The 26,303-nt window shown below is 36.0% G+C and overlaps 1 protein-coding gene across 3 annotated transcripts in view; it reads left to right on the forward strand.

Annotated features, from left to right (window-relative positions):
- Positions 1 to 26,303, forward strand: part of IFT122 (intraflagellar transport 122) — a 70,654-nt gene that overhangs the window by 11,178 nt on the left and 33,173 nt on the right. For all 3 annotated transcript variants that reach the window (XM_070936876.1, XM_070936874.1, XM_070936875.1), the window contains 10 exons: positions 590 to 665; positions 1,311 to 1,502; positions 2,715 to 2,853; positions 3,808 to 4,010; positions 4,933 to 5,070; positions 8,475 to 8,639; positions 12,639 to 12,836; positions 16,371 to 16,511; positions 20,084 to 20,137; positions 25,186 to 25,347. In XM_070936876.1, coding sequence (XP_070792977.1) covers positions 590 to 665; positions 1,311 to 1,502; positions 2,715 to 2,853; positions 3,808 to 4,010; positions 4,933 to 5,070; positions 8,475 to 8,639; positions 12,639 to 12,836; positions 16,371 to 16,511; positions 20,084 to 20,137; positions 25,186 to 25,347 — 1,468 coding nt within the window. The remainder of the gene's footprint in view (positions 1 to 589; positions 666 to 1,310; positions 1,503 to 2,714; positions 2,854 to 3,807; positions 4,011 to 4,932; positions 5,071 to 8,474; positions 8,640 to 12,638; positions 12,837 to 16,370; positions 16,512 to 20,083; positions 20,138 to 25,185; positions 25,348 to 26,303) is intronic.

The following is a 26,303-nucleotide window of genomic DNA, read 5'->3' on the forward strand; positions in this document are numbered from 1 at the left end:
TTAGTTTCCACACCATTGGGTATACAGCTGAAAAAGCATTATAACCTACAAAAACATTGAGGCTTCCATGAAAAAAATAATAATTTCTATGTGTGGCATAAAATCAAACTATAAGAGCCAATACTATATATTGAACACATTTCTAGCTATTGGCTAAATATCTCAACTTTTTCCCCAATGCATGCATCTAATAAACATGAAATAGTAATCTGTGTTCAGTTAGTTGATTCAAGAATTAGTTTTCCATTGGCAAGAATATGTCAAGAGTATAAGGAAGATTAATACTAGAAAATTTTCTAATATTATTTTCTAAAAAATAATATTTTTTAAAATAATATTTATTTTAAATAATATTTATTTTTTAAAAAAATAATTATTTTCTAAAAAAAAATCTAAAATTTTCTAGTATTAATCTTCTGTAATCTACTGTATACTCTTATAAGGAAGTATAATGACTCTAAAGCCGTTAGAGTTGCTGGCCCATATCTAGATTTCAGAAGGTCTTTTAACTAGTGATATTGCCCCTGACAAACAATATCTGCTTGTTGCACTGTTGCTACATAATTGCTTTTTCTTTTATATCCAATAGAGATGAGCATAATGATATTTTAGCTGTGGCAGATTGGGGACAAAGGCTTTCTTTTTATCAATTAAGTGGCAAGCAAGTAAGTTACTTCTTAACTGGAAAGTTTGTATGGGTGTGGGTTGTATTCTTTCTTCCCAAATACTGTGTTGCTTTTTCTGAATTTTTTAAAGCTAGCAGTATATTCTACAAAATCAGAGGCCCATTTATTTGCCTTTTTGTAGAAAAGTATGCATATGTTTGTCTATATATATACATATATATATATATACATATGCAAATTAAATCTGTATGCTGTCCATTTCTCAATGATTGGGTATCTCACAATCCTGAAAGAAATTACAGTAAAATCAGTAAAATAAAAAAGAAAGAAAGAAAGAGAAAAGATGGCAAGCACAGCAGACCAGATGGAATTAACTGAGGGGTCTGTACCAGTATGACAGTCTATTTCTGAGCCAAACACTATTAAACAGAATTATTCTGGCTGAGTTTCCTCCTCATCCTTGAATAACAGAAATGGGCTAATATGCATATGTCATATATTGTTGGACCTAATACTATTATTTCATTTTTAAGGCACTTTTTGAAAATGAAGAGGTTGTAGCAACCTCAAATGAAGATCTGTGGCAAATCAAATACAGAAATATGTGTAATTACATTCCTGTTTGCAGATGAGATTTCTTATTGCAAAATCAAATGTTAAACATCTTTGTCCATATTCTTATAGATTGGAAAAGACAGAGTCCTGAACTTCGATCCATGTTGTGTTAGCTATTTTTCAAAAGGAGAATACATCTTAATGGGAGGCTCTGACAAGCAAGTGTCCCTTTATACGAAGGATGGAGTGCGTCTTGGCACCATAGGTGAACAGAGCACTTGGGTGTGGACTTGTAAAGCTAAGCCAGATTCCAATTATGTGGTAAGGGTGAATTTCTAAAAGCCTTTCAAATATGTATACCAGGTGTTTTCAGAACTTTCTCTCACAAGTAACTATTTCTGGCCTCCATCATTTCCATATGGCAAATGTATCCAAATCAGCTGTTGTTTTGCTAGGAAATTACTTTTTACGGTCTTTATAACTGTGTCTCTGCCAGATTACATTTTATACATTACAGAGGCAATTCTACGTCTATTGCTGGAACTTACACTTATATTGTTAGGACTAATAATAATAATAATAATAATAATAATAAGAAGAAGAAGAAGAAGTTGATGAATGACCTTGAGTTGAATTGTGGCTTAAATCTCTTTGTTTCATTATTTGTCAGTGAATTAAACAATATTTGTCAACCCATTAGTTCCCTGTTCTTCCTTCATTTATTCTTGTCTTTTTATCTTCTTTTCTCTTCATTTACTGTTACTGATTCACATGCTTTTTCTGATTTTGATTTCCCCATATTTCTTTGCAATATGCATATTGTAATATCTGTGATTGAGTCTTGTAAAGTGCCTTTGTATTGAGATAATCAAAATCAATTTACTTCATCAAATCATTGCAAATTGTGTTATATGTGAATTATAATTTCACAGGGCTGGTTGTGCATAATTAATAACAAAGCACATTTTTTCAAGTATAGCTGGCAATCATGGTCTGCAGTATTTGCTAAGAAAAATCACATTTCTGGAGCTATTTTCTTTATTAATATTGATTCAAAGCTTATTTCTCATGTGTGTAAATAATATATAATAGTAAATAGTAAATAATTATATATTATTTACTCTTATTAATAAATAAGAGTAAATAATGTTTTAAACTCTCTTTTTGTTACTGTATATTTAAAAATATTCTTCTAGTTAACCGGTATTGTGACCTTTAAATAAAAGCCAAGTAATCTTATTGTTGTCATCTGTTAAAAACAATTGTAAACAATGAAATGATTTCTAGATAAGTGTAAATAACTATTTCCTACCATGACATTTGTGAATTTTAATTTATATGGCTTTGCTGTGGGAAAAGAGATCTTATGCATGTAAAGGGAAGAAAATTTCCCTCGATACACATTTTCTAAGTGTAGAAATTAGAATAATTTAAAATTCCAGCAAAACTTCAATCCCTTTATAATCAACATTTCTAGTTCATGATCATTCACGTAAATAGACACCCAAATTTAGTTAATTCCTTTCTCTTCAGGCAGTAGGAACCCAGGATGGAACCATTTCACTGTATCAGCTGATTTTCAGCACAGTCCATGGCCTTTATAAAGATCGCTATGCTTACAGAGACAGCATGACAGATGTTATTGTCCAACATCTTATCACTGAACAAAAAGGTAGTATTGAATTATGTTTTCAGATAACCCAGGGGCCATCTCTTCCCTGCCCCAGTAAATAATATTTGTCTGTAAATTGAACTAGGCAATATATCTTTACAGTGGAAAGATGGCTGTGCCTTTTTGCCATGAATACTAATTGTATCTTCAGAAGTGCTTTGTGTAGAATTTTTGGTATAGGGATGTTGTGATGACTACTGTTTGATGGCCTTTTGTCAGCAATCAAAAATATATTGATGTAGCTGGTATTTTGACTTTTTGTTGTTGCCCTTGGTGATTGTTCATTAATTGCATTATGTTAATTGTATAAATATAAATGGTTATGTACATTTCTATGAACAGCATGAGATGTGTAGCCATGTTGTAGAATAGGATTTATTCATATGTTTTTTTCATTTGATTTATATCCTGCCAGAAATTACAGTATATATGGCATTCTGTCTTCCTATTTTATCCCCATATTTAGTGTAAGATAGCTTGGGATAAGAGAAGGAGAGATTTTTGCTTTAGGACTGCAACATTTAATTAACAACTGCACAAAAAATCTGTAAAATCATTTCCAGTTGTGTGGGTACCTTGACTTACGACTGCAATAACTCAACAACCATAATTCTGGGCTCAGTTATGGTTGTATGGTGAAGATTACATGCAGTCCTCAAAATCCAATTGAGCTAATAAAGATGTTTACCCTTAAATATTAGGAAGATTATGGAGCTCCTGTTGTTTTACATGTTTGGAAGTGCTGTTTTGGTCCTGGTAATTAAATGGTTTTTAATGTCTTTTTAAATTATGTATTGGACTTAATGTATGTTACCCCGAGTCTTCTTGGAGTTCAGTGGCCTTAATAAATATGAATGTTTGGAATAATATGGCCACCTATCTCATGTAATGACTCTAGGTGGTTTGCAATAATACAAAAGAAACATAGTTTAATTTAAACTTGTTTTTCCACAGTTAGAATAAAAAACCGAGAACTTGTAAAGAAAATAGCAATCTACAAGAACAGATTAGCAATCCAGTTACCAGAGAAAATCCAAATTTTTGAACTGTATTCCGATGATTCATCAGACATGCACTACCGAGTGAAGGAAAAGATAGCAAAAAAATTTGAATGTAACTTACTAGTTGTATGTTCTGAACACATTATCTTATGTCAGGTAGGTAACTGATCATTACATCTAAAAATAAAATAATGTCTAAAAATGAAATTACGTTTTCTAGTACTGCACTAAGAAAGATTAAGAAAAAGGTTCCCAGTTGAAGGTGTTTCATATAATAAGGGTGGGCCAACAGAGGTAACTGTTACATCAGATGCAGATTTATTTTTGATCTGTTTGCAGAATTCATGTCAGGAATTAAAACGATTAGAGTAACTATTAGAGCAGAATTTTCTCCAATTCTGTAGACAGCATGTTCTGGTTGTGAATTCTGGGCACTGAACTGTATGTCACCTAGGTTGGGAAGGGCTATTTTAGAGGTCTGCATTCCTCATTATCATTCCTGTCACAGTAATGTGAGCATAATTCTCAACTCTACCAACATTAGCTAAAGACTGAATTTAGAAATTCCTAGAAGTAACACCATTTTCTCCATGGGGAATGGATTTCCCGAGTTCTTATAACATATACTCACTGTCATTCGATAATTGGCATAAATTGCTTCCAATAAATCACCTATCCTTGTTTTGGCATAGCATTACCTAATAATGTTGGCATTTTAGAAAGAAGTTACTGAAACTCTGAAATGTTGAGTAAAATATTTTAGAAAGTATAATAAAAAGTAATTGATAGCAGTTTTATTTAGATTTCTTAGTAGTTGATGACTTTTCTGAGCAGCTATATTTCATTAATGCACTCTTGGTTATTAACCTGTAAAGAGTGGTTATAAACAACAGACATGAACATTGGTAGGAAATTAGACTTGTTTGGTATTATAAAATACTTTCCATTTGTTTATATCTGTGCATGGAAACATAATAAAAAAGTTCTGGTAAATGTACATCATTGTCAAGCTAAGATATATGAAAACTTTCCAGCAGAATATGTGTATGTGTACATATATATATTTCCCCCTTTTTAGGAGAAGAGACTCCAGTGTCTGTCTTTCAGCGGTACAAAAGAACGGGAATGGGTGATGGAATCTCTCATTCGATATATAAAAGTAATTGGAGGACCTCCAGGCAGAGAAGGCCTTTTAGTGGGTTTAAAGAATGGTCAGGTGAGGTTTTCTGATAAAGCACAAGCTTTTTTTTTCTTGTAGTGATGATTAGGATGCTGTTAGATTATAGGAAATAACAGAATTTGAAAGAATATTACAGATAATCAAAGACATTTTTCTTTGTGAAAAATAGGGTTGATAGATGTTTTTCTGTACATATACACATATCCATCACATTACTCTCTTTTGCGGTAAGCAACATTATGCACACCATAGAAAATTAATAAAAACATAGGAAGCCAAAGAAATTCAAGGCAAAAGGTAAGAAAAAAAGAAAAAGAAATAGAGATAAATCATTTCCAAAGCATTCTTTTGTGTATATATACTGTTTTAGAGTTGCATGTACATTCAGGATCATTCATTCCTTTTCATATACCGTTTACTTCCATTCTTATAATAGTCATCAACCAATCTTCGTATTTGTGCAAAACAATTCCAGCTTTCTATTCATTTTACCATATGCTTCTCTAAAGCAATAAATATTTAGTATTATTTTCTCATAGTCATATTTATTTATTTTATTTATTTATTTATTTAAATTTATATACCGCCCTTCTCCCGAAGGACTCAGGGCGGTGAACAGCCAAAGGTAAACACACAGAATACAAAAATCTAAGAACAGTTTAAAAAACGAACAATTTTGGCCCAACAATTAAAATACTCTTTTAAAATTAAAATTAAGCAATTGGAGAAGTTAGGCCAGCCCGGCTTGTTGAAATAAAAAAGTCTTGAGGGCCCAGCAGAAAGTATTTAAATCCGAAATCCTCTGTATCTCTGGGGGGAGCTCGTTCCAGAGGGCAGGTGCTCCCACAGAGAAAGCTCTCCCCCTGGGGGCCGCCAGTTGACATTGTTTGACCGATGGCACCCTGAGGAGCCCCTCTCTGTGGAGCGTACTGGCCGGTGGGAGGCTCTTGGTGGCAGAAGGTGGTCTCGTAGGTACCCAGGTCCTAAGCCATATGTTTCTCATTGATCTACTGAAGAGCAAAAATACGGTCTGCACTTTGCACTGCACTGTGTCTGGCATAAAGCTGCATTGCCCTTTCTAATTGCAACCTTTTAGTCATAATTGTTGAAATCGCTCACCTCGGCATATGTAACGAATTAAATCTCCTACAACGTTTACAGTCATTATTACTATCTTTCTCTTTACATAATAGAACAATAACAACATTCTTCCAATCGTCAGACATGGATGCAGTCTTTATATACACGTTAAGCCAGGGTCTCCAACCATGTCAACTTTAAGACTTGTGGACTTCAACTCCCAGAATTCCTTTGCAAACTTTGCTGGCTGAGGAATTCTGGGAGTTGAAGTCCACAAGTCTTAAAGTTGACAAAGTTGGAGACCCCTGCTTTAAGCTATTCCATAAACAAACAACAGCTAGATTTTAATATTTCTCAAATGATACCATCTACGTTTGCAGAATTAATTTTTTTCACCTTTTTCACCTTCTTATAGAATTTATAGTTCTTTTATTGTTATTTTTTTTTTAGACGCAGAGATTTGTAGCATTCACATAGCATTATTATAATTCCCATAGAGCTCTCTGAAATATTCCTTCTGGCATTCCCTTCCTTCACCCAAATAATTACCTCACCCTTATTTTTATTCCATTCATTATGCTGAATGTTATTTGCTTAGCCTATTTTACCCATTTTCAAAACATTTTATTTCCATCAAAATTGTTCTGCATTTTCTTTGTCTCTTTTAAATGTTAACTATTCTTTGCTCTCTTAAGCCACCAGTCAGCCCAGGGTAGATCCCCCTTGCTAATTGGCAGAGTCAAGTCTTAATATTCTTCCAGAAAAACCAGAAAAGTAGGGGCTGGCCTCAATTCTGAGGTGCTACATTATGCATACACACAGATAGACATCATTTACTCATTGTATTCTCTAACAAGTATTTTTCCTCATTCACAGTCTTATTCACCCCGTTCTTTTAACCGTAGTGTAATTTCACACACTACACTCACATTCTGCATTATATTTTAAATTCTATTCCAAGGAGCTTCCTCTTTCTCTTTCTCTGTATATGTTTTTGGGGAGATTAATACTTTTTCATACAGATGTTCAGCATTCTTTTTTTTGCAGCACACAAAAAGTGCTACAAGGGTCAGGGAGGATGCGTGACAGGTGATGTTCAGGTTGAGAAAGATGTGTGAGAAGTGCTACAAGGGTTGGGAAGAATTCACAAGGGTGCAACAAGGTGTGAGTGGCCAGCATGGCACCAGCACAGAGGAAATATGGTGGTCGTGTAGGTGGGAAAGACTTATCTGACCAACTTGCAATTTTCCCTCTCAGCTTACCCATTGCCTTGTGGGAAACTGTCAGGGAACATTGGAAATGACATCACATGACCACAGCTTACCATGGAAGTGCAAAATGGCTACAACTTTCCCAAATTTCATTCCCATGGGAATCATGGATCCCAGATTTTGGACGCATTCTCTAAATTAGCCCATTTGAGGTATGTTGATTCAAAAATTGTTGGCCTATGATGCACCACTTTGCCCAGTTGATGGTTATAAAAAAACCCAAGAGTTTTAGTAGTATATAGATTTTCTAGTAAGGGTAGATTAGGTTTCTATTTTTAGTCATGCCTGTGCCACATGCAGTATACTTTCCAATAGCAAAAGCAAATGATAGTTGATTTTGGTACATTTTTACCACAGCCAAAATCCAGACCTAAAGGTGACAACACAAGGCAACGTACTTTTGCTACATACTCTCAAACTGGGATAGATACTGAATGCACACTTGGTATGATTATATAAACTGGAAAATTCACAGAAAGAGTAGTGGAAGCTTGGGAACAACTTGGAACCAGTGGGGTTAGTGAGTCAAACATCAGTAACTAAGTTTAAACTGCTTGGGATAAACACATGTCCATCATCTGACCAAAATAAAATAAATAAAATCAAAAATAAATTGAAAATAATAAATACATAAATTAAAACAAACAACACTCAAAAGGGCAGATCACTAGGTTTTATTCTGCCATCAGTTTTCTGTGTTTCTGATTAACAGGGTATAGCATTGAGAATTATTTATGAATTTAGCAAAATTAATCAGAAGAACAGTATATTTTATGGGCTTTATACGGTCTATATTTTTAAATTCTGATCTAATATATTTGAAAAGGACCAGAGAGTTAAATGTTGCTCCTGTTTTTTTTTATAGAATATGCTCTATGATATGCTCTTCTCAGTCAACCATTATTTGTCCCCATGTCTTTTACATATAATCATGTATAAAGAGGCAGAAGCAGTCAATTTGTCTAATTTGTCTGAATGATTATTCCCAGGGGGTCTGGATTCTATAAAATCACTTCATCTGACTAGCATATGAGAACTTCAGTTTTCCAGTATGGGCTTTATTAACTCTCAGGATGTAATTATATCCAGATTCTCAAGATCTTTGTGGACAATCCTTTTGCAATTGTTTTGCTAAAACAATCGACAGCCGTGCGTTGCCTGGATATGAGTGCATCTCGAAACAAACTGGCAGTAGTTGATGAAAATGATACCTGTCTGGTCTATGATATTAACACCAAAGAATTACTGTTTCAGGTAAATGTTTTTATATATTCATAAGTCACCTTGAATTTCAAAAAAGTTTTTCCTAAAACAGTGAGAAAGGAGCCACTCTTGTTTCTTTTTTGGTTGCCAAAACATTTTTATCCACCAGTGAGTTTCCCAACCATTGACGATATCTGATCTTGGCTATCTCCCCCCACCCTGCTAAATGGGTTAGGAGTAGAGCTATTGATTGATAGTTTGACAGTTACCTCTGCTAATTTATGTATTCACACCAAAAGATATTGCACCAATTGATGATGTCCATAGGAGGCAAAAACCTTTCACACTAGCAGCAGACAAAGAAGAAAGAAGAGCTCAAGTATCTTTAAGCTGTCTGGTAATTTCACTCTGAATTGGATTGGTATCTATTTATAAATCAGACTTTTCCAGAAAACAAGAATTAGACTATTTAAGGATATAAATCTGAACCAAATTCCAATATTGAGAAACCAAAACCTGGAAAATTACTTTTTGTGGGGAGAAAAGTAAAGCAAAAAAAGACACATTTTGGTGAGAGAGAAGTTCACTGAAGATGGGCTACAGCATGAGTCTGAAAGTTCAGAAGGCTAAACTTCTGGTCCCAGTGACCGACCGAGATTGGATCCTTCAAAAAAAGTAAATGTTTAAAAGAACCACTAACTGTGTAAGAGATGCTGCATCAGTTGAACAGAGGGAGAAAAATGGAACTTTATACATCCAGATCATCTGTGTGTATATTTGATTATTATGACTAGGATTTTGAATACTTATTTTTAACATATTTTCCAATTGTTGTAGGGAGCATACCATGGTGTTTTACCCTTTATTTGCCATGCAGATAAAGCTGGAATTGTGGGCTGCGTTTTCAGAGCTGGTTCTTTAGCTATCATTCTGTGTCTTTCCAGGTCAGAATTTGTCCTGTCTCATCTGCTCCTTACTTGATTGAAATAACTTTTCTTGCCCTGATATCTTGCTATTAAGTCTCACTTTTTAAAATAGCCTTCTCTTCCCAGTGAAAAAGTTTGTTTCTGCTGCTTGCTGTTTTCTTCTTTTTTTAAAAAACCCCACCGTATCCCACTTCTTTCATTAGGCTTAGTAATGTTTTCACAGGAGAAGCAGCTTAATTTGAAGCCTGGAAGCAGAAAGAAAATTAGTTGCATGGTACAACAGAATATCAGGGATACTCACCCACCCCCCAAACAAGACCTTATGTAGCAGCAACTAAAAGTTCCAGCCATAATGTTCCCATTACTATTGTTCAGCATCAGGTGTTTTGGCTGTGCTGCAGTGACAATTCTCTGAACCAAATTTAGCATCAATAAATGGAGACTTTTCTGCCATTTATTTGTGCAGGTAGGTGCTGCTGCTAAGAATAACTTCAAATGCATGGCAGTTGTTAGGTAGACCTTCTGGGATTATTCAGGATGACCATTTGAGTCGGAATGCAAAACAGAGCTGCTTAGTCTTGTCAGTTTTTCCACAGTTTTTGTGTTAAATACGATTTGGAGGCCAGGAGGTTCTTTGATGCAATATGTGGCCAGAAGGTGGTGCTATTTAGCAGGAAATAATGGGCACAATTTAAGGTCTACTAAAGAAAACTTTGTCTTTTCTTATTCTACTTATTACTGATCTCCCAAGGCTTCCTTCTAGCTTCAGATGATTAAACAGGCAGCTTTCATTGAATTAGCCAATCCATTGTTAGAGCAGAACAAAGCAGACACTACCATAATAGACTGAAGTCTCTTTTCATTACACAAAGAAGTTAAAATAAGAGGTCATTGCTTCTTAGAGAAAATATCCTAAGCAGTACAGGGCAATTCCTGTCAATTCTTTGGATGAATCTGTCACTGAATTCCTTCAACTAGCAGCATATCCAGAAAAGAAAAGAAAAGAAAAGAAAAGAAAAGAAAAGAAAAGAAAAGAAAAGAAAAGAAAAGAAAAGAAAAGAAAAGAAAAGAAAAGAAAAGAAAAGAAAAGAAAAGAAAAGAAAAGAAAAAAAGAAAAGAAATCTCAACAAGATGAGACTACAATAGCTTTTTGGATTCTTCACAGGCTCTCAGGCACTTTCCAAGAATGCATGTCCTCAGAAAACCTCTCACATGGAGTTGTGATTCAAATAAAACTAAATACAGGCATTTGGGAGACTCTTTTTCTTTGTTCATATCTAAGTGACAAACTTCCAAATACCTGCAGGAAATAGGGTCATAAAACTGAGAGTCAGATTCCTACAATCCCATCCTCCAGATTCTGGGCAAAAGAAAACCTCAGCAAATAAGCCTTAATCCATCTTTTAGAAATTAGTTGTAAAACCAGTTTCTTCCTAGAAAGTATGCAGTATGCTAATTTTTTCCTGTCAGGCTGAAGAAAGAAATTATACCCTAAAGCTGAATCATTGTTGAATGGAAATTTTCCTCTCAGAGATCTATTCCATGTATCTATAGCGGGTCCTTAGAAGAGTTGACCGATATATGGTTACTAATGAATCTGATATAACACCATCCCAGATCTTCTTTATGACTTCCTTTACTCTCTTCAGTTCTAAGGAACATCAAAAGGTCCTTAGACATTCTCATTGCTGTTGCTGAGGCTCTGGATTTTGGAGATCCTGCACGCACTACAAACATTTCTCTGTGGGATGGGTTAATTATCCAGACCCCCAATGACTGTCTAGTTATCAGACATCTAAACAAAACTATAGTAAAGTAGTTACTATAGTCAAGTAAAGATAATGACATTATTCCTTTCTTCAAAAACAATCCATGCCAGAGATGTACAAAAGAGTTGGAAGGGTGCTTTTTCAAAAGGCAACTGGACTTTCTGAAGAAGCTTTCTAATGCAGCTTTCTGAAGAAGCTCGGAAAAAGAAGCTTCTTCAATGAGAAGCAAAACATCTTCAAAAAAAATCCCCAAAACTCAAGTTGCCTCTTGAAAAAGCACCTTTGGGACTACCATGACCTGGGTGACTGAGAAGCTCCATAGACATGAAGATTAGCACTGTTACCTAGTTTGGGTAATGAAATGTCTGCAAGAAAACAACCAAGCTAAGAGAGCCCCAAGGGCCCCTCAGTTTGGATGACATTTATGCAAAATAGTAGATTTCCAGAGAGTAAGCAGAATGGAACTTCTGCCTTTTCAAATAAGCCATAACAACCTTAGCCTTCAGTCCAATGCTCTATATTGTGCATTGCCTTTCAAGAAGTTTCTCAATATTGCCTCATTATACGTTTACTCCCTACAGACAAGCCTGTATGTCTTCAAGGCCTTCATAATTTCACTCAGGATGCTTTTACTAGAAAGTAGACTTTCTAGTGGCAAATACAACTTGCTGAAGAATATTCAAACTAAATAGCAGTTTCTAAAGAATTATTTCTATATGTTCCCCAAAGATATTCTAGTATTCTCAGTTTGGTCATCAGACATTGACACATAATAATACTAATATCTGTGTCTCATATTGCTGCTTTTACTGAACGATGGGAGGAATTAATCATGATTGGATTGCCTTCGTGACAGTTGTTCAGGTTCCATTTCTAAATGATCACCTATGCAGAATATATGTGTTTTAGAAATGATATAATCAAACATCATGCAGTTCTAATTTTGAAGCGGTGTATTTTTCTGACAAATCAAAACAATTGATAACACAATAAAGACATCTTCTATAACAATCCCTTTGAAATGGAAATAGTGCTTTTTAGGCCTGTTCTTCATTTCATTGGTGTTTTAGCCAAATAAATTTTATTACTGCAAATAGTTGTTTTTTTGTCTTTTTAGAATCTAGTTGACCAAAAATACTTTGTTTTGCAATACAAAGCTAAAAAAAATACTCTGGAATATTAAAAACCCTGAAATATTTTAGGCTCTGTTGCATATGCTAATCATATTTGCTAAGCCTGATCCGCTAGATATATTAGTGTAGCAAATTGGGGGAGGTTGCTTTAAATGAATACTGTCTGTTGCTTTAAAAATATGTTTATTGCTTAATTAATATTTTGTTTAACGGTCTCATTAGGAACCCAATGCTAACAGTGTGGCTTGGAACACACAGTGTGAGGACATGCTTTGTTTCTCTGGAGGGGGATATCTCAATATCAAAGCTAGTAATTTTCCTGTCCATCAGCAAAAACTTCAGGGATTTGTAGTGGGATACAATGGCTCCAAAATTTTTTGCCTTCATGTTTTTTCTATGACTGCTGTTGAAGTTCCCCAGGTAATGTTACCTCATTCATTTCATCTTTGCACTGTTAACATGAACATTATTTTGTCTAACATTCCTAAAACATTTCTAAGTTAGACGTTTTCTAGAATTAATGTTTTACTGATTTATTTGCTTTTTTTTTCATATGACTCATGCCTATAGTAGAATGTTTGAGGAAAAAAGTTGAATGTGATGTGTTCAATTTTCCTGCCATTGAGTTAAAAAAAAACATTATATGAGACTACCAAGTAGGCAGAAACTTTTTATTATATTCCTTATTTGATAATCCAATGCTGTTCTTTCTATTTACCACTTTTTTCTCTCTATTTTATGTTTTAAAAATTGAGCCCTAGAAAATTAAATTATTTAATATTTTATTCTCTCTAATCATGTTTTTGTCCTGGTGAAACCCCAGTCAAATACTGATTCTCTGCACGTTCTTGCATAGTGATTTGTTTGGATAATAGGCGTTAAAATGTTTTAGGGCAGTAACAAATGTTATTTGTTTCCAAGAAACTTACATTGTGAACAAAACAATTCTTTAGGCATGACTGGAAATATGAGAATCAATTAATCATCTAATAGGAATAGTAATGATTTGTTGGCCAGTTCAATGAGCATCTCAGGGCTTAATAAGGATTTTCATTCATAATTAAAATTGTTTTTCAGATTCTGGCTTGTTCAAATTATTTCAGGAAACTATGTTAATTTAAGAGTTCCATTTGTTGTGACTTGTTGAATAAATAAGAGCTAGCTGGTTCAGTGAGCACAGAGGTCTTTGTAGGTAGTCCTTGACTTACAACAGTTCATTTAGTAACCGTTCAAAGCTACAACAGAACTGAAAAAAGGAATGTTTTTAACACTTATGACCGTTGCACCATCCCCATGATCATGTGATCAAAATTCAGCCGCTTGGCAACTGACTCATATTTATGATGGTTGCAGTGTCCTGGGGTCAGGTGATCTCCTTTTGTGACGTCTGACAAGCAAAGTCAATGGGGAAGCCAGATTCACTTAACAACCATGTTACTAACTTAACAATTGCAGAGATTCACTTAACAACTGTGGCAAGAAAAGTCATAAACTGGGGCAAAGTTCTCTTAAGAAATGTTTCACTTAGTGACAGAAATTTTGGGCTCTATTGTGGTCGTAAGTCGAGGACTACCTGCATTATGCCTAGTTACGATTATTTCAAACAGACATCTTACTTATTCCATGAAACTATAAATTCATGTGAAATGATTAATATTCACATTTAGTATTCTTTGTTAAAATGCCACCTCTGCTGGACCTTTCTTTCCACATAGGAATGCATATTTTGAGTCCATGAACAACTGACAAGAACTAGCAGAAGATATTTCAAATGTAGTTGCTTTGAACATATAAGGATATTATTCTTAGATCAAATAGAATTTGGATTTTACTTATTCTCTACTTGTCTTTTTTTTTTAAAAAAAGAAGAGAAACCGAAGAGATATTGCAGGGTTTAAGAAAGTTTTGGATTGAATCTGGCTTAAATTGGTTTGGCTTAACAATAGTTCGGTTAAGAACAAGATACTGCTTTGCAAAAATTACTGATGACTCAGAAGTAGATTCAGAAGGTTTAGAAACATTTTAAAGTGTATGAAGATACCTGCTGTAAGACTGCACAGCATTTTACATTCAAAGGCAGGCAGGTGCTATGGAACATACAGGCCATGTACCTAACATTAATCTGCAACTCTGTAAAAGAAATGCATCTTTTCCTGAAATTGCATTGCAGTCCTAGAGAGCAGCACAATTCTCTGCATGCGCAGAGACATCCGGGCGGGTGAGCAGAGCCTCCTGCCGCTGCCGCCGCCGCTACCGGTTCGCCTGAACTGGGGCAAACCGGTAGCAACCCACCACTGGTCCCTATGTATTCCAGAAATCCTGTCTTTAAATTCCAAATGCTGCACAAGTCTCTTGGGTTATATTTATTACTGTCATTTCTTAATAGAATATTTTTCTCCTTTCTGCATATCCCAATAAGCTGTTTGAAAAAGTTGGGAAAACTTTCATAAGGGTTTTGATAGGGAGGTGAAAATATATGAGAGTATGATGCCTCCTGTTGTATAAACAGAATTCTGTTCACTCATTTTTGGATGTAACTTAATCTTGATAAATTTGATAAAATTCAGCAACCTTGAATAATTTGTAGACGAGGTGCTTAAAAGTTTGTGACCCTTTTTGAATTTTCAATATTTCTGTATAAATATGACCTAAAAGATAATCTGTTTTCTACAGATCTTCAAACATAAAGAAAACTAATTTACAAAATAAGTCAAAAACATTGTACAGTACTTGTTCCTTTATTTATTGAAGAAAATGATCCAAAATACTAAGTGTATATTAAGTTTTGCAAATCATAGATAAAAGCGTCACACAGATGATAGTAAAATTCAGTACAGATGAAATAAGAAGGCAGGAGACAAGAAAAAAAATGTTGATTGCAATGGGCTGCATTTATATCTTCCCATTCTACCAATTTGCTCTCTCTCTCTATCATCCTATACCATAAACACCAGGAACAGATTCTGGGCATGTGGAGGAGGAACAAAAATTGCATTCCATTAACAGATGCCATTTTATCATTGGAACAGATACTTAGTCTTTATTAGATTAGATAATAGTCAGACTTTATAAAATTAATTCCCTGTTATTGCCTAAATAATGGACTTGATACAGCACAAGAATGATAGGGTGTTTGATAAGAGCAGTAAGGCAGTAAGTGCAAAAAATATGGATATAATTATGGATTGGTACCATCATGGCCGTAAGGGAAGAGAAGATTAAAATGGATAATTATGTGGGAATCATTTTTAAACATTAAAAGGCTGCCGTAAATGAGGATAGAGTAATTACATTCTGTTGCTTGTATGAAGAAGAAAACAAACTGCCATCTGTAAGAACAGTTTGGCAAAAGAACAAAATCGCCAAGGGATAACATTGTGGAATATATTCAGTTTTTTTCTACAAAACTCAGTTTGTAAGAAACGGCTGTCAGAAATATGTTTTTAGTGACAATTGCTACCAGAAAAAAAAATATCCTGATCCAATGAGGCACATAAAACAATATGATTTACTATTCCTAAATCTTGACAGAAATGGACATTCAAATATGCATCCAGGATTTCAACGATGTACAAACTACATCAAATGTTGTAAGCTGCCTGGAGACACCTATTTGCAAGTTGGGCAGCTACATATATTTGTTTAATAAATAAATAAATCTTTGCAGTCATTGATCTAGCTAGTGCTACAGAGACTGATTTCCTTAAATTGATTGAAGGCTTTGGTTGAGTTACATAATTTTACATGCAAAAGAAATGATTGTCACATTATTTATGTTTATTTATTTCTTCATTTCTGACGGGAAGGGCAGAAAACCATTTTGCATTTATACTCCTATAATCTAATGTGAATGCGACATTTTGCCTCTTAATATTTGAAAACAGAAATAACATCTCAATCATTTTATTTTATTATTTTATTTTATTTTATTTTATTTTAAATGAAAATTTGCAGTCAGCACCTATGTATCAATACTTGGAAAGAAAATTGTTCAAAGAAGCCTATAAGATTGCTTGTTTAGGTGTAACTGATACGGATTGGAAAGAACTGGCTATGGAGGCTTTAGAAGGACTTGAATTTGAAACAGCCAAAAAGGTAAAATTTTGTCTGTGCATTTGGATCTTCATTAATTTCTGTTAAATGACAAGTACTACTGCATGATTATGAATTATGTATTGTCAATCTTTGAATGACAGATTATTTTTTCTAAATTTAATTTTAAATGTTTAAACATTTCATGGTAAACATTTATAATTTGTTCTCTTTTAGTTCAAGATTCTGATAATGTAGACTTACAGTAAAATAGATTTAGATCATCTAGTCATGTTTGCTTTCTGGTTTTCCCGGCGGGGCTGACATCAACCTTGCAAGTCTGAAAATACAAAATTTTATGCCACCATTTTTAGCTGCTTGATTCATTACAGCGGGTCCTTCCTAAGTTTCTTTTTCTGAGTTTTAGCACTCAGAGCTCCTGCCTCTCTTGTCTGACTGTTTCCTAGGCAATGTATCTTTCCCCTCTTTCCCACATTCCATTCCATGTACAGGTAAAGAGGTACATGGATTCTAAACATGCCTGAGGAGAGGAAGAACACTTCCAGCTGCTTCCTACTATGTGATAGAATGATTTTAAGTTTTGTGCTGGTTTCTCTTCTCTAATTAACATTGAAATAGCTGGGAAAAGATATTTATTACACAACACTGAATATTGTGATATTGCTAGGAGTTCCCAACTGCTCAGTCTTAGGCTGCTCAGCTTTATCAAAGTTGCTATAACCTGCCCCTCAAACCATGCACGTGATTATTTATTGATTACTGGTCTTTCTCCTTAAATAGCCTTTGGTAAGCTTAGAAGATGTACTTGGAATTATCGGTAGGTATTATTTAAAATGCAAGAGCTTAAGTGAATTGAGATACACATCCTTACTTCTAAAATTGTTGTGGCCCACTAGCCGCCAGTGGAGCTGGCGGCAGAGGTTGGGGAGGAACTTGGGCCAGTCCTGGAATCTGGGGAAGGCTCTGATGGATGTTCTGCGTCAGAAGCAGAGATAGAGCCAGGGCCATCCGACATTTCCCAGCTGCCTTCAGAGTTGGAGACAAGATGCGCGTATGCACAGAGCTGACAGGAGAGGAGAACAACTGAGGAACAGGGGCCAACTCAGGAAGAAAGGCACACGTGGGAGTGAATGGCCACTCCCTGGCTGGAGAATAAATAGAAGCAAAAGGGGAATGGTGGTTGCAGGAGACAACAGTTCGTAATTATCCAAGGACTGATAAGGTCTGTTATTGCAATTAACCCTTGGAAGGATTATTGCCTAGACTTTTCTGTGTGTGAAGGCCATGAATTCACTGTAGCTAAATAAAGAGGGGTTTATCAGGACAAGGAGTCTGTTTCTTGGTTCTGCTAAGGCTGGGTCAGAACAAAAATGTCCATTTTAACAAGCTGAGACCAACCACATTTTAATTAATGCTTTCTTTCTCTTTAAGAATAGTCTTCCACCAGATGGATTGGTTCCATAATATCCATTTCCATATCAGAGGGAAATTCTAAGAATCGTCTTCTCTTCTCTCCCCTCCCCTCCTTTCTCATATGAGATTTAAGAAAGCTATTTTGGAATTCATAGAGATCATGTAGCCCAGAATCACCCGGCTGTTGAGCTCATACATCCTTTAGACCAGGGGTGGGCAACTGTGGCCCTTTTACAACCTGTGGACTTCAACTCCCAGAATTTCTGAGACAGCCAAGCTGGCTCAGGAATTCTGGGAGTTGAAGTCCACAGGTCATAAAGGGGCCATATTTGCCCTCCCTTCTTTTTCAGGAAATCATATTTTATGTTTTGCTTCCTGCCACAACTTCCTAGTTTAGCTCCTCCATTCAGTTTCCCTCTGCAGGACCCTGTGAAAAATGCTGAACATTCACCAATGCCTTTGCCACAACCTCGATGCAAAAGAACAGGACAATTCTTCCTCCTTTCTTATACTGCAGGGTACATTGCTATACGGAAACACAGCCCCTCCTTTCCCTTGGTTATTTTCCTGCTTTCGATCCCTCTCCTATCTACTCTGGAATCTTTCCAGTCTTCCGCCCAGGTGTGCAGATGATCTGTTTGCGTTTGTGCCTGTGTTTATATATACATGTGTGTTTCCCACCCTTGTAACAAAAGCAGCGATTGCAAAACCCTAAATTCCTTTCTGCTTTTTTGAAAAGATACATGGCCTTCTATATAAACTGGCTGATTAGGATGAAAGGGGGGGGGGGACACGCTTCCATCCTTCATTACATCGATTCCGATTGCAAGATGTCAGGATTCCAACAACGTATGAGCAGTGCCAAGTGGTGGTGGTGGTGGTGGTGGTGCTGGAAGTAGCATAGAGGAGGGAAAGAATAGTGTCATTATTCTGAGGATAAGAGATTCAATATTTGAGGAGAAAATCAGTTTATTTGAATAGGTTTAATAAACTTTTTTTTCCTTTGCTTCCAGCCCATGCCTTGTCCCAAAGCTACTTTTTTTTTTCCAGAGGCAACTGGACTTTCTGGTTTTTCTTTGAAGACGTTTCGCTTCTCATCCAAGAAGCTTCTTCAGCTTTGGGTGGATGGTGGGGGAATGGAAGGATTTATACTCCTTGCAGACAGCTGGTCATTTGCATTCTTTTAGCGGGTCGTTAAGGTCATCTGGTGGTTTATCTGTATCATCAGGGTCAACTGAGTGGTGCAAATGGGTATGGAGCCTTCTTGGAACTGTTGAAAGGACTGTGTTATAAACTAGAGGTAGATGATGTTGTATCCGTCCCCCTCTGTTGAGAGAGGGTTGTTCAGTTTTGACATAGGTGGCCTCTTTGACCCCTCTTTCTAAAAAAATGCAAATGACCAGTTGTCTGCAAGGAGTATAAACCCTTCCATTCCCCACCATCTAATTAGAGCTGAAAAAGCTTCTTGGACGAGAAGCGAAACATCTTCAAAGAAAAACTAGAAAGTCCAGTTGCCTCTTGAAAAAAAACACCTTTGGGACAACCATGACCTGGATGACTCAAAATCTCCGTAGGCCATCTATGCCTTGCTCTTGTTCTGTTCCCTCTTTAGAGTTTAGTCCTCACCCACCACATTAAGTCTAATGCTGCCCTACTGTTTGAAAAAGGTTATATACAGTATCCAACTTTGACACATGAAATTAAACAATATTATTTAACCACCACTTTATACCCTCATACGTAACCTGTAGTACAATTGTCATCCTCCATCATTTCTAGCAACTCACCAGCGATATTTTGGTGACACAAGGCGTGGGGCTGTTTTGCAAGTGTGGTGCAGCTGTAGTGCTACTTCTGTCTCAGTTTTATCTCTGTTCCCAATTGCACAAGAACACAAGTACATTGCAGAGCTTTGGATAGTGCTGGTGCTACTTTTCAATCTCTTCACCATAACTCAAATCTGCATAATTCATCTTACATGTAGTAGAGTCAGACAGATATTTGGTTAAAAACTCCATTTTGTCTTTTTTTTTTTTTTTGGCGAAGAGCATAGAACATATAGTAAATCTTAGCGATTGCCAACTGTCTCTAACATAATTTTTGTTTAGTATTCATAATAGTTGCAAGATGTAGGGAACTGATTGATTATTTACTATGCATGATATTATATTGTTGATATATTTCTTCCTGTGTTTCAGTAGGCGTTCACCAGAATGCGAGATCTTCAGTATCTAGAGCTGATAAGCAGCATTGAGGTAAAAAAATAATGACAATGTAACGATGCCCTTGAAGTGATGTCCCGGTGCCTGGAGGCCATACGGATCTGGATGGGGAGGAACAGGCTCAGGCTCAACCCATCCAAGACTGAGTGGCTGTGGTTTCCGACATCCCGATATAGTCAGCTGGTGCCATCGCTGACTATTGGGGGTGAATCATTGGCCCCCACGGAAAGGGCTCGCAACTTGGGCGTCCTTCTGGATTCATGGCTGTCTTTAGAAGAGCAGTTGACGGCCATGACCGGGAGGATTTTTCATCAGGTTCACCTGATCTGCCAGTTGCATCCCTTTCTAGATCGGGACTCCCTACACACAGTCACTCATGCCCTTGTCACCTCTCGTCTGGACTATTCTAATGCTCTCTACATGGGGCTCCCCTTGAGGTGCACTCGGAGGCTCCAACTGGCGCAGAGTGCAGCCGCGCAGGTGGTGATGGGAGCAACATGGAGCTCCCATGTAACACCTCTCCTGCGCGAGCTGCACTGGCTCCTGGTGGTCTTCCGAGTGCGCTTCAAGGTTTTGGTTACCACCTTTAAAGCGCTCCATGGCTTAGGACCTGGTTATCTACCGGACCGCCTGCTACCACCAATAGCCTCCCACCGGCCAGTACGCTCCCATAGAGAGGGGCTCCTCTGGGTGCCGTCGGCCAAACAATGTCGACTGCGGCCCCTAGGGGGAGAGCCTTCTCTGTGGGGGCACCTACGATCTGGAACGAGCTCCCCCCAGAGATACGGAGGATCTCGGATCTTCGCACCTTCCGTCGCGCGCTGAAAACGTTTTTATTTCATCAAGCAGGCCTGGCCTAAATCTTCTCCTTTTTTAAATTTAAATTTTAAACACAAATTTTAATCTGTTTAATTATGGGGTATTTTAAAATTCAGCCTAAATTATTTAATTTGTTTTAATCTATTTTAAATTTTGTATCTCTGTGTTTTATCCTCTGGCTGTTCACCGCCCTGAGTCCTTTGGGAGAAGGGCGGTATAGAAATTTAATAAAATAAAATAAATAAATAAATAAAAAGATGAGTACAGAATGCTGAGTACAGAATTGATCTAGTGGAATGTTGAAGGAATAGGTATGTTAAAGAGTAAAAAAAAAGGGTTAAGAAAGTTTTGACCTGTAGTAATGAGGGGTGCATACAAATAAAACAATAAAAAAAAAGAGAGACATTGAAGGATTTTGTGAAGCAGACAACTGACCACCTCTAATGTGTATGCCATTTTTCTCCTGGGGAAAGTATTGCCTTTTAGTTTGCATGAATGATTACTTCTGTGTAGCTGGATTATTATTTTTTTCTTGTTGTAGAGGGTAAAAGAAGGAGAGAGGAGAAATTTGACAGTTTTCTGAATTAAGTTCTGTAGTTTTTGCTACAGAAAACACTTAAGAAAATAATATAGGAGTTGTTATGCTGGGTGGATAATTGTGGTAAAAGTGGATCTCTGTTTTCATCTTCAAAGTCAAGAAAAAATTCTGTGTGGGACAAATTCTGAATGTGGAACTGATTGTTAATGAAAATATTAAGTATGCTTTGAATCACTTTAACTAAATCATTTATCTAATGTCTTACATATTGCAGTTTTTGGCAGTTTCGGGTAAGAGTTGTAAAATGCCCAAAGAATTGGGGATAAAGGCTTACAAGTTGGATTCACTGGGGTTTTTTTTTAATGAAATATTCTTAGTTTTCAGTGCCTTTCAGAGGACTGAAAGATACAAGCATACTTAACAGTGAACAGAATAACCCAGGTGCTCTACTGATCTATTTTCCTGATTTTTAATGGCAAAACAACAACAACCAGGCAACATTGTTGAGGCCATTGCTTTTAGAAGACTATGCTTGTCCTTAAAGTAGCAGTCCACATCACTTGGTTCTGATAATGCTTATGCATACTAACATGCCATATATGCATTAAAAAATTACAGATAATTTTATGTCATGGTAGAAACCTACTTAGACTTATATACCGCTTCACAGTGCTTTACAGCCCTCTCTAAGCGGTTTTTACAGAGTCAGCATATTGCCCACAACAATCTGGGTCCTAATTTTACCGACCTCAGAAGGATGGAAGGCTGAGTCAACTTTGAGCCTGGTGAGACTTGAACTGCCTGCAATCAGTAGAAGTAGTGTTTCTAATCTTGGTATAGAGAAAGCAAAGCCTCTCTTGATTTTGATCTTGACTCCTGATACCTTTATGGACTCGGCAATGAAGTTTTCTTTGAAACAGTACAGAAGTGGTTTGTCCGTCATGGTCGTTTCCCGGTCATTTGTTTCTCAGCAGTTCTGTTGTTTTTCCATGTCCTGCCAGAAAACCCATTATACTTTACATGGTTGAGGGATATTTTAAAAAGAATTCTTATTGATATCTGACAAATGAAATACATAAACCAGCCAACCCCCCCAAAAGTTCCTGATTGTCTTAGATCCTAGAGGAAAATGGAAATTATTATTGCTAATTTAACTTGAGTGGCCACCCAACTCTAGTGGACTCTGAATGTGCACGGTGAAGATAGAAGTTGTTTTAAGGATTGGGTTTTCTTTTCTTTTTCTGGACAACTAAAATTGGCTGACAAAAGAGGGCAATGAGGACACAAGCCTAGTGCATCATTATTTTTATCTTAATGGTTATTTTGGCATTCGTCCAGGAACACTGTTTGACTGTGTCAGACTAAGCCATGGTCACTTTCAAGTATGAGTATTTATTTTCTGTTCAGAGTTCAAGTTATCAGCCACAGTTGATCTTAGGAAATAGTTGTTGAACTCCTGGAATCTTGCAGTCCAGTTTTCCACTTGGCTATTGGGTGGCATGTGAGATTAAATGAGAAGAATTGGGATCAGGGATGTGTTCCACCAAATACATCATAAACTTCTGTTTATTGCTGTTCCAGTCCCCATGAAGCGCTTTCAAGGGATTGAAGCTGAATGTTGTTTTATATCTATCATTTAAATCATACAGACCATTTATGTTTCATAGTACATGGTGTTGATCTGCAAAGCACCAAATCTTCTTTTGTATTATACTCTTCACTGATGAATATGTCAAGTGTTTTTGATATATAGCTGCTTTCTCCTGTGGCTGTTTTTAAAAAAAGCTTTAAAATATGTGTGTTCACTCTGGCTCTTTTTTAAAAAAAAGTTTTTAATTGTCTTTGTTCTCTTAGATATTTCCATTTTAATGGACTTATTTTAAAATGGTCTAAACATGATTTTGTGATTTGGCATTCATTTTAACACATTTGTATTACAACTCACCAGAGATCATAGTCATGAAAATGATGGTAAATAAATAAAAACATCTAGTGTATTAAATAGAATGTCAAACTAATTTTTGTGTCTTTAAAAAAATATCTGATGGCTTAAACTCTTTAAATCCTAGTTTGTGAAAAAGGCTTAGATGGGTGAAGCTATTCTCTTCTTAGTCAATAATTTTGAATATTTTTCAGTCTTCATGCTCTATCGATTAATACATGGCATCACATAGCCGTGTGGATTGTATTTCTTTTCAGATTTCCCCTTGGACTGTTGTAGATAGAATCAGCAAGGGCAAATTGGCTGGAAGAGTTATATTTGTAATTACTGTGAATATTGAGTTGATGTTATTTCTTAGGGTTTAGGTATAAGGGCTTGATCACCTATAGTTTTGCACATCATTTATATGAATACATTGTGTGTGCATGCGCACACACATGCACACACACACGTGCTGGGCTACAGTCCATTAATCATATCGAATGGACTATGCCCAGCACTTGTGCATGTGTTTGCGCCTGAGCACACATGCACATAATGTATTCATGTAAATGATGTGCAAAACTATAGGTGGTCAGGCCCTTGTGTCTAAACCCTAAGAATGAAACTATAATGAAACTGGTGATCTCAAAGGAACAAAGATTTAGACAATCTCTGAATCCTTTTCTCCAGTCAGTATCTTTCATTGCAATTAGTATCTGAAAATTCATGTTTCGAGTAACAATTCTTTTTATAGATTGGATATCCCATTTTAAAAAGGCAATATATTTGTGCTCCATTATTTTTTGCCATTTAAATGTAATCTATAAAGAAACGAAAAATATTTTCAAAATGAAATTAAGATGTTATAATAGAATATCAAATATTCCTCTAGTCTGTGAAATGTTTGATTTCTGCTCTCTTTTTGCCTTCATTCGTGTTTGATTTCTACTCTTAGTTCAGGTGAACTTATGGCTTTATTAATGGAAGATTTTTTTTTTTATCCATAGTGTTGAGATATGATGCAAGTTAATATTTAATAGGATTGTGACTTCAAATGAGTGAATTTTAAGGAGATATATTGGGTTCCTAATAATACTAAATGTCAGCTCCCATCAATCAGCCTTAGTGGCATGGCTAGCAGAGAGAAAAGCTGGAAGTTATGGTTAGCACTTTCTGGATGGCAACAGATTTTCAGCAGCCCTGACTTAGCTTAAAGAAGTTCACAAAAGGACATTTTCCATTCACCCTCTCCACTGCAGTCTTCCGACAGCTTCCTAAAATTATTAGATCTAGTAGGTTATAGAAGACTTCTGGGTGAAGGGAATCATTAAATATATTTATTCATTTTGTTAAAGAAATAACATTAAGGATGAAATCCTTTGAAATACATACACACGCACATGCATACATAAAATATATACTGTGTACGTGTGTGTGTTCAAAGTATTGTTGCCTAATTAGTAACATGTTAATTAAATGTGATTTGAATTTTCTTATAAAACAGATGTTTTAAATAAGATTTTTTTTTTTTTTTTGCATTTTCCTTATTTTTATAGTGGAGTGTTTTACGGGTTTTTCTGGAATGTTACGGGTAGGTGAAAAGAGCTGGAAGACTTAGTATGAAAAGCTTTCAAGCAGTGCTATTCATGTCAAAAGGTCTAAGTTGGTTTATATGCAAGTAATCAGTTTAAAAGCTTTGTGAAACATAGCTTAATATTTTCAGATGCTCTAGCCTGACATGTTTCCTGCCTGATTATGTTCACTAAACTATTTCTATCCTTTATTGTGTTATTTTTTAAGGAAAGGAAGAAGCATGGTGAGAACAACAATGACCTGTTTCTAGCAGAGATTTATGCCTACCAAGGAAAGTTCCACGAGGCAGCCAAATTGTACAAAAGAAGTAGCCATGAAAACCTAGCACTTGATATGTATACAGACTTGCGCATGTTTGACTATGCAAAGGTATGTGTACGTTTTTCCTGGGTGTTTATTCTTCCTTGGACTTGGTGTCCATGAATCAGACTGTTCAGTTCTGTTACGCACATCCTCTTTTATGCCTATTCAGAAATCTCAAGGAATAACATTAGCCTCTAAGGATAAATTTGATGGTATTATTGTTTCTTATGCATCATGTAATATTTGCCTTATGTTATAGCATGAGTGTTGCAGTCTATTGCCTAGGACCACACATGTCTGAGCAGCTTTGTCATTTTAAACTTCAGTTTAATAAGGTTTTTCCTTAGGAAGAATGAGGCTAGGACCCACACTCTTTTATTTTTGCTGCCAAGGCCTTTAATTATTGTGGTCAAACCAGGATTTTGGATGTATTTGAAAGAAAATTATAAAGAATTATGTAACAGATACTTCCACCAAAAGCATACAGCTTTTTCGTCCTAAAGAGTTCAGCCGTATAAAAGGTAAAGGTAAAGGTTCTCCTTGCACATATGTGCTAGTCATTCCCGACTCTAGGAGGTAGTGCTCATCTCCCTTTCAAAGCCGAAGAGCCAGGGCTGCCCGAAGATGTCTCCATGGTCATGTGGCCAGCATGACTAAATGGCAAAGGCGCACGGAATGCTGTTACCTTCCCATCAAAGATGGTCCCTATTTTTCTACTTGCATTTTTTATGTGCTTTCAAACTGCTAGGTTGGCAGAAGCTGGGACAAGTAACGGGAGCTCACCTTGTTACTTATATATCAGTCATATATATGTCTTTTAATTATTATATATGAAGGCTAAGTTTTATTATTTTAAGGGAGTATTTATTTTACAACCAGGAACTTAAGAAAAAAGTGAGACCTGAAATACTATTATGCTCCCACTTTTTTTTTTCTCCCATTCAATCATGTCTAATTCTCAGAGACTGCCAAACAAGTTGCCACAGTTTTCTTGGCAAGGTTTTTCAGAAGTAGTTTACCAT

The sequence above is a fragment of the Pituophis catenifer genome, unplaced genomic scaffold (genome assembly GCF_029215685.1).
Source record: "Pituophis catenifer annectens isolate HBS135680 unplaced genomic scaffold, rPitCat1.0.hap2 SCAF_2, whole genome shotgun sequence".
Taxonomy (NCBI): domain Eukaryota; kingdom Metazoa; phylum Chordata; class Lepidosauria; order Squamata; family Colubridae; genus Pituophis; species Pituophis catenifer.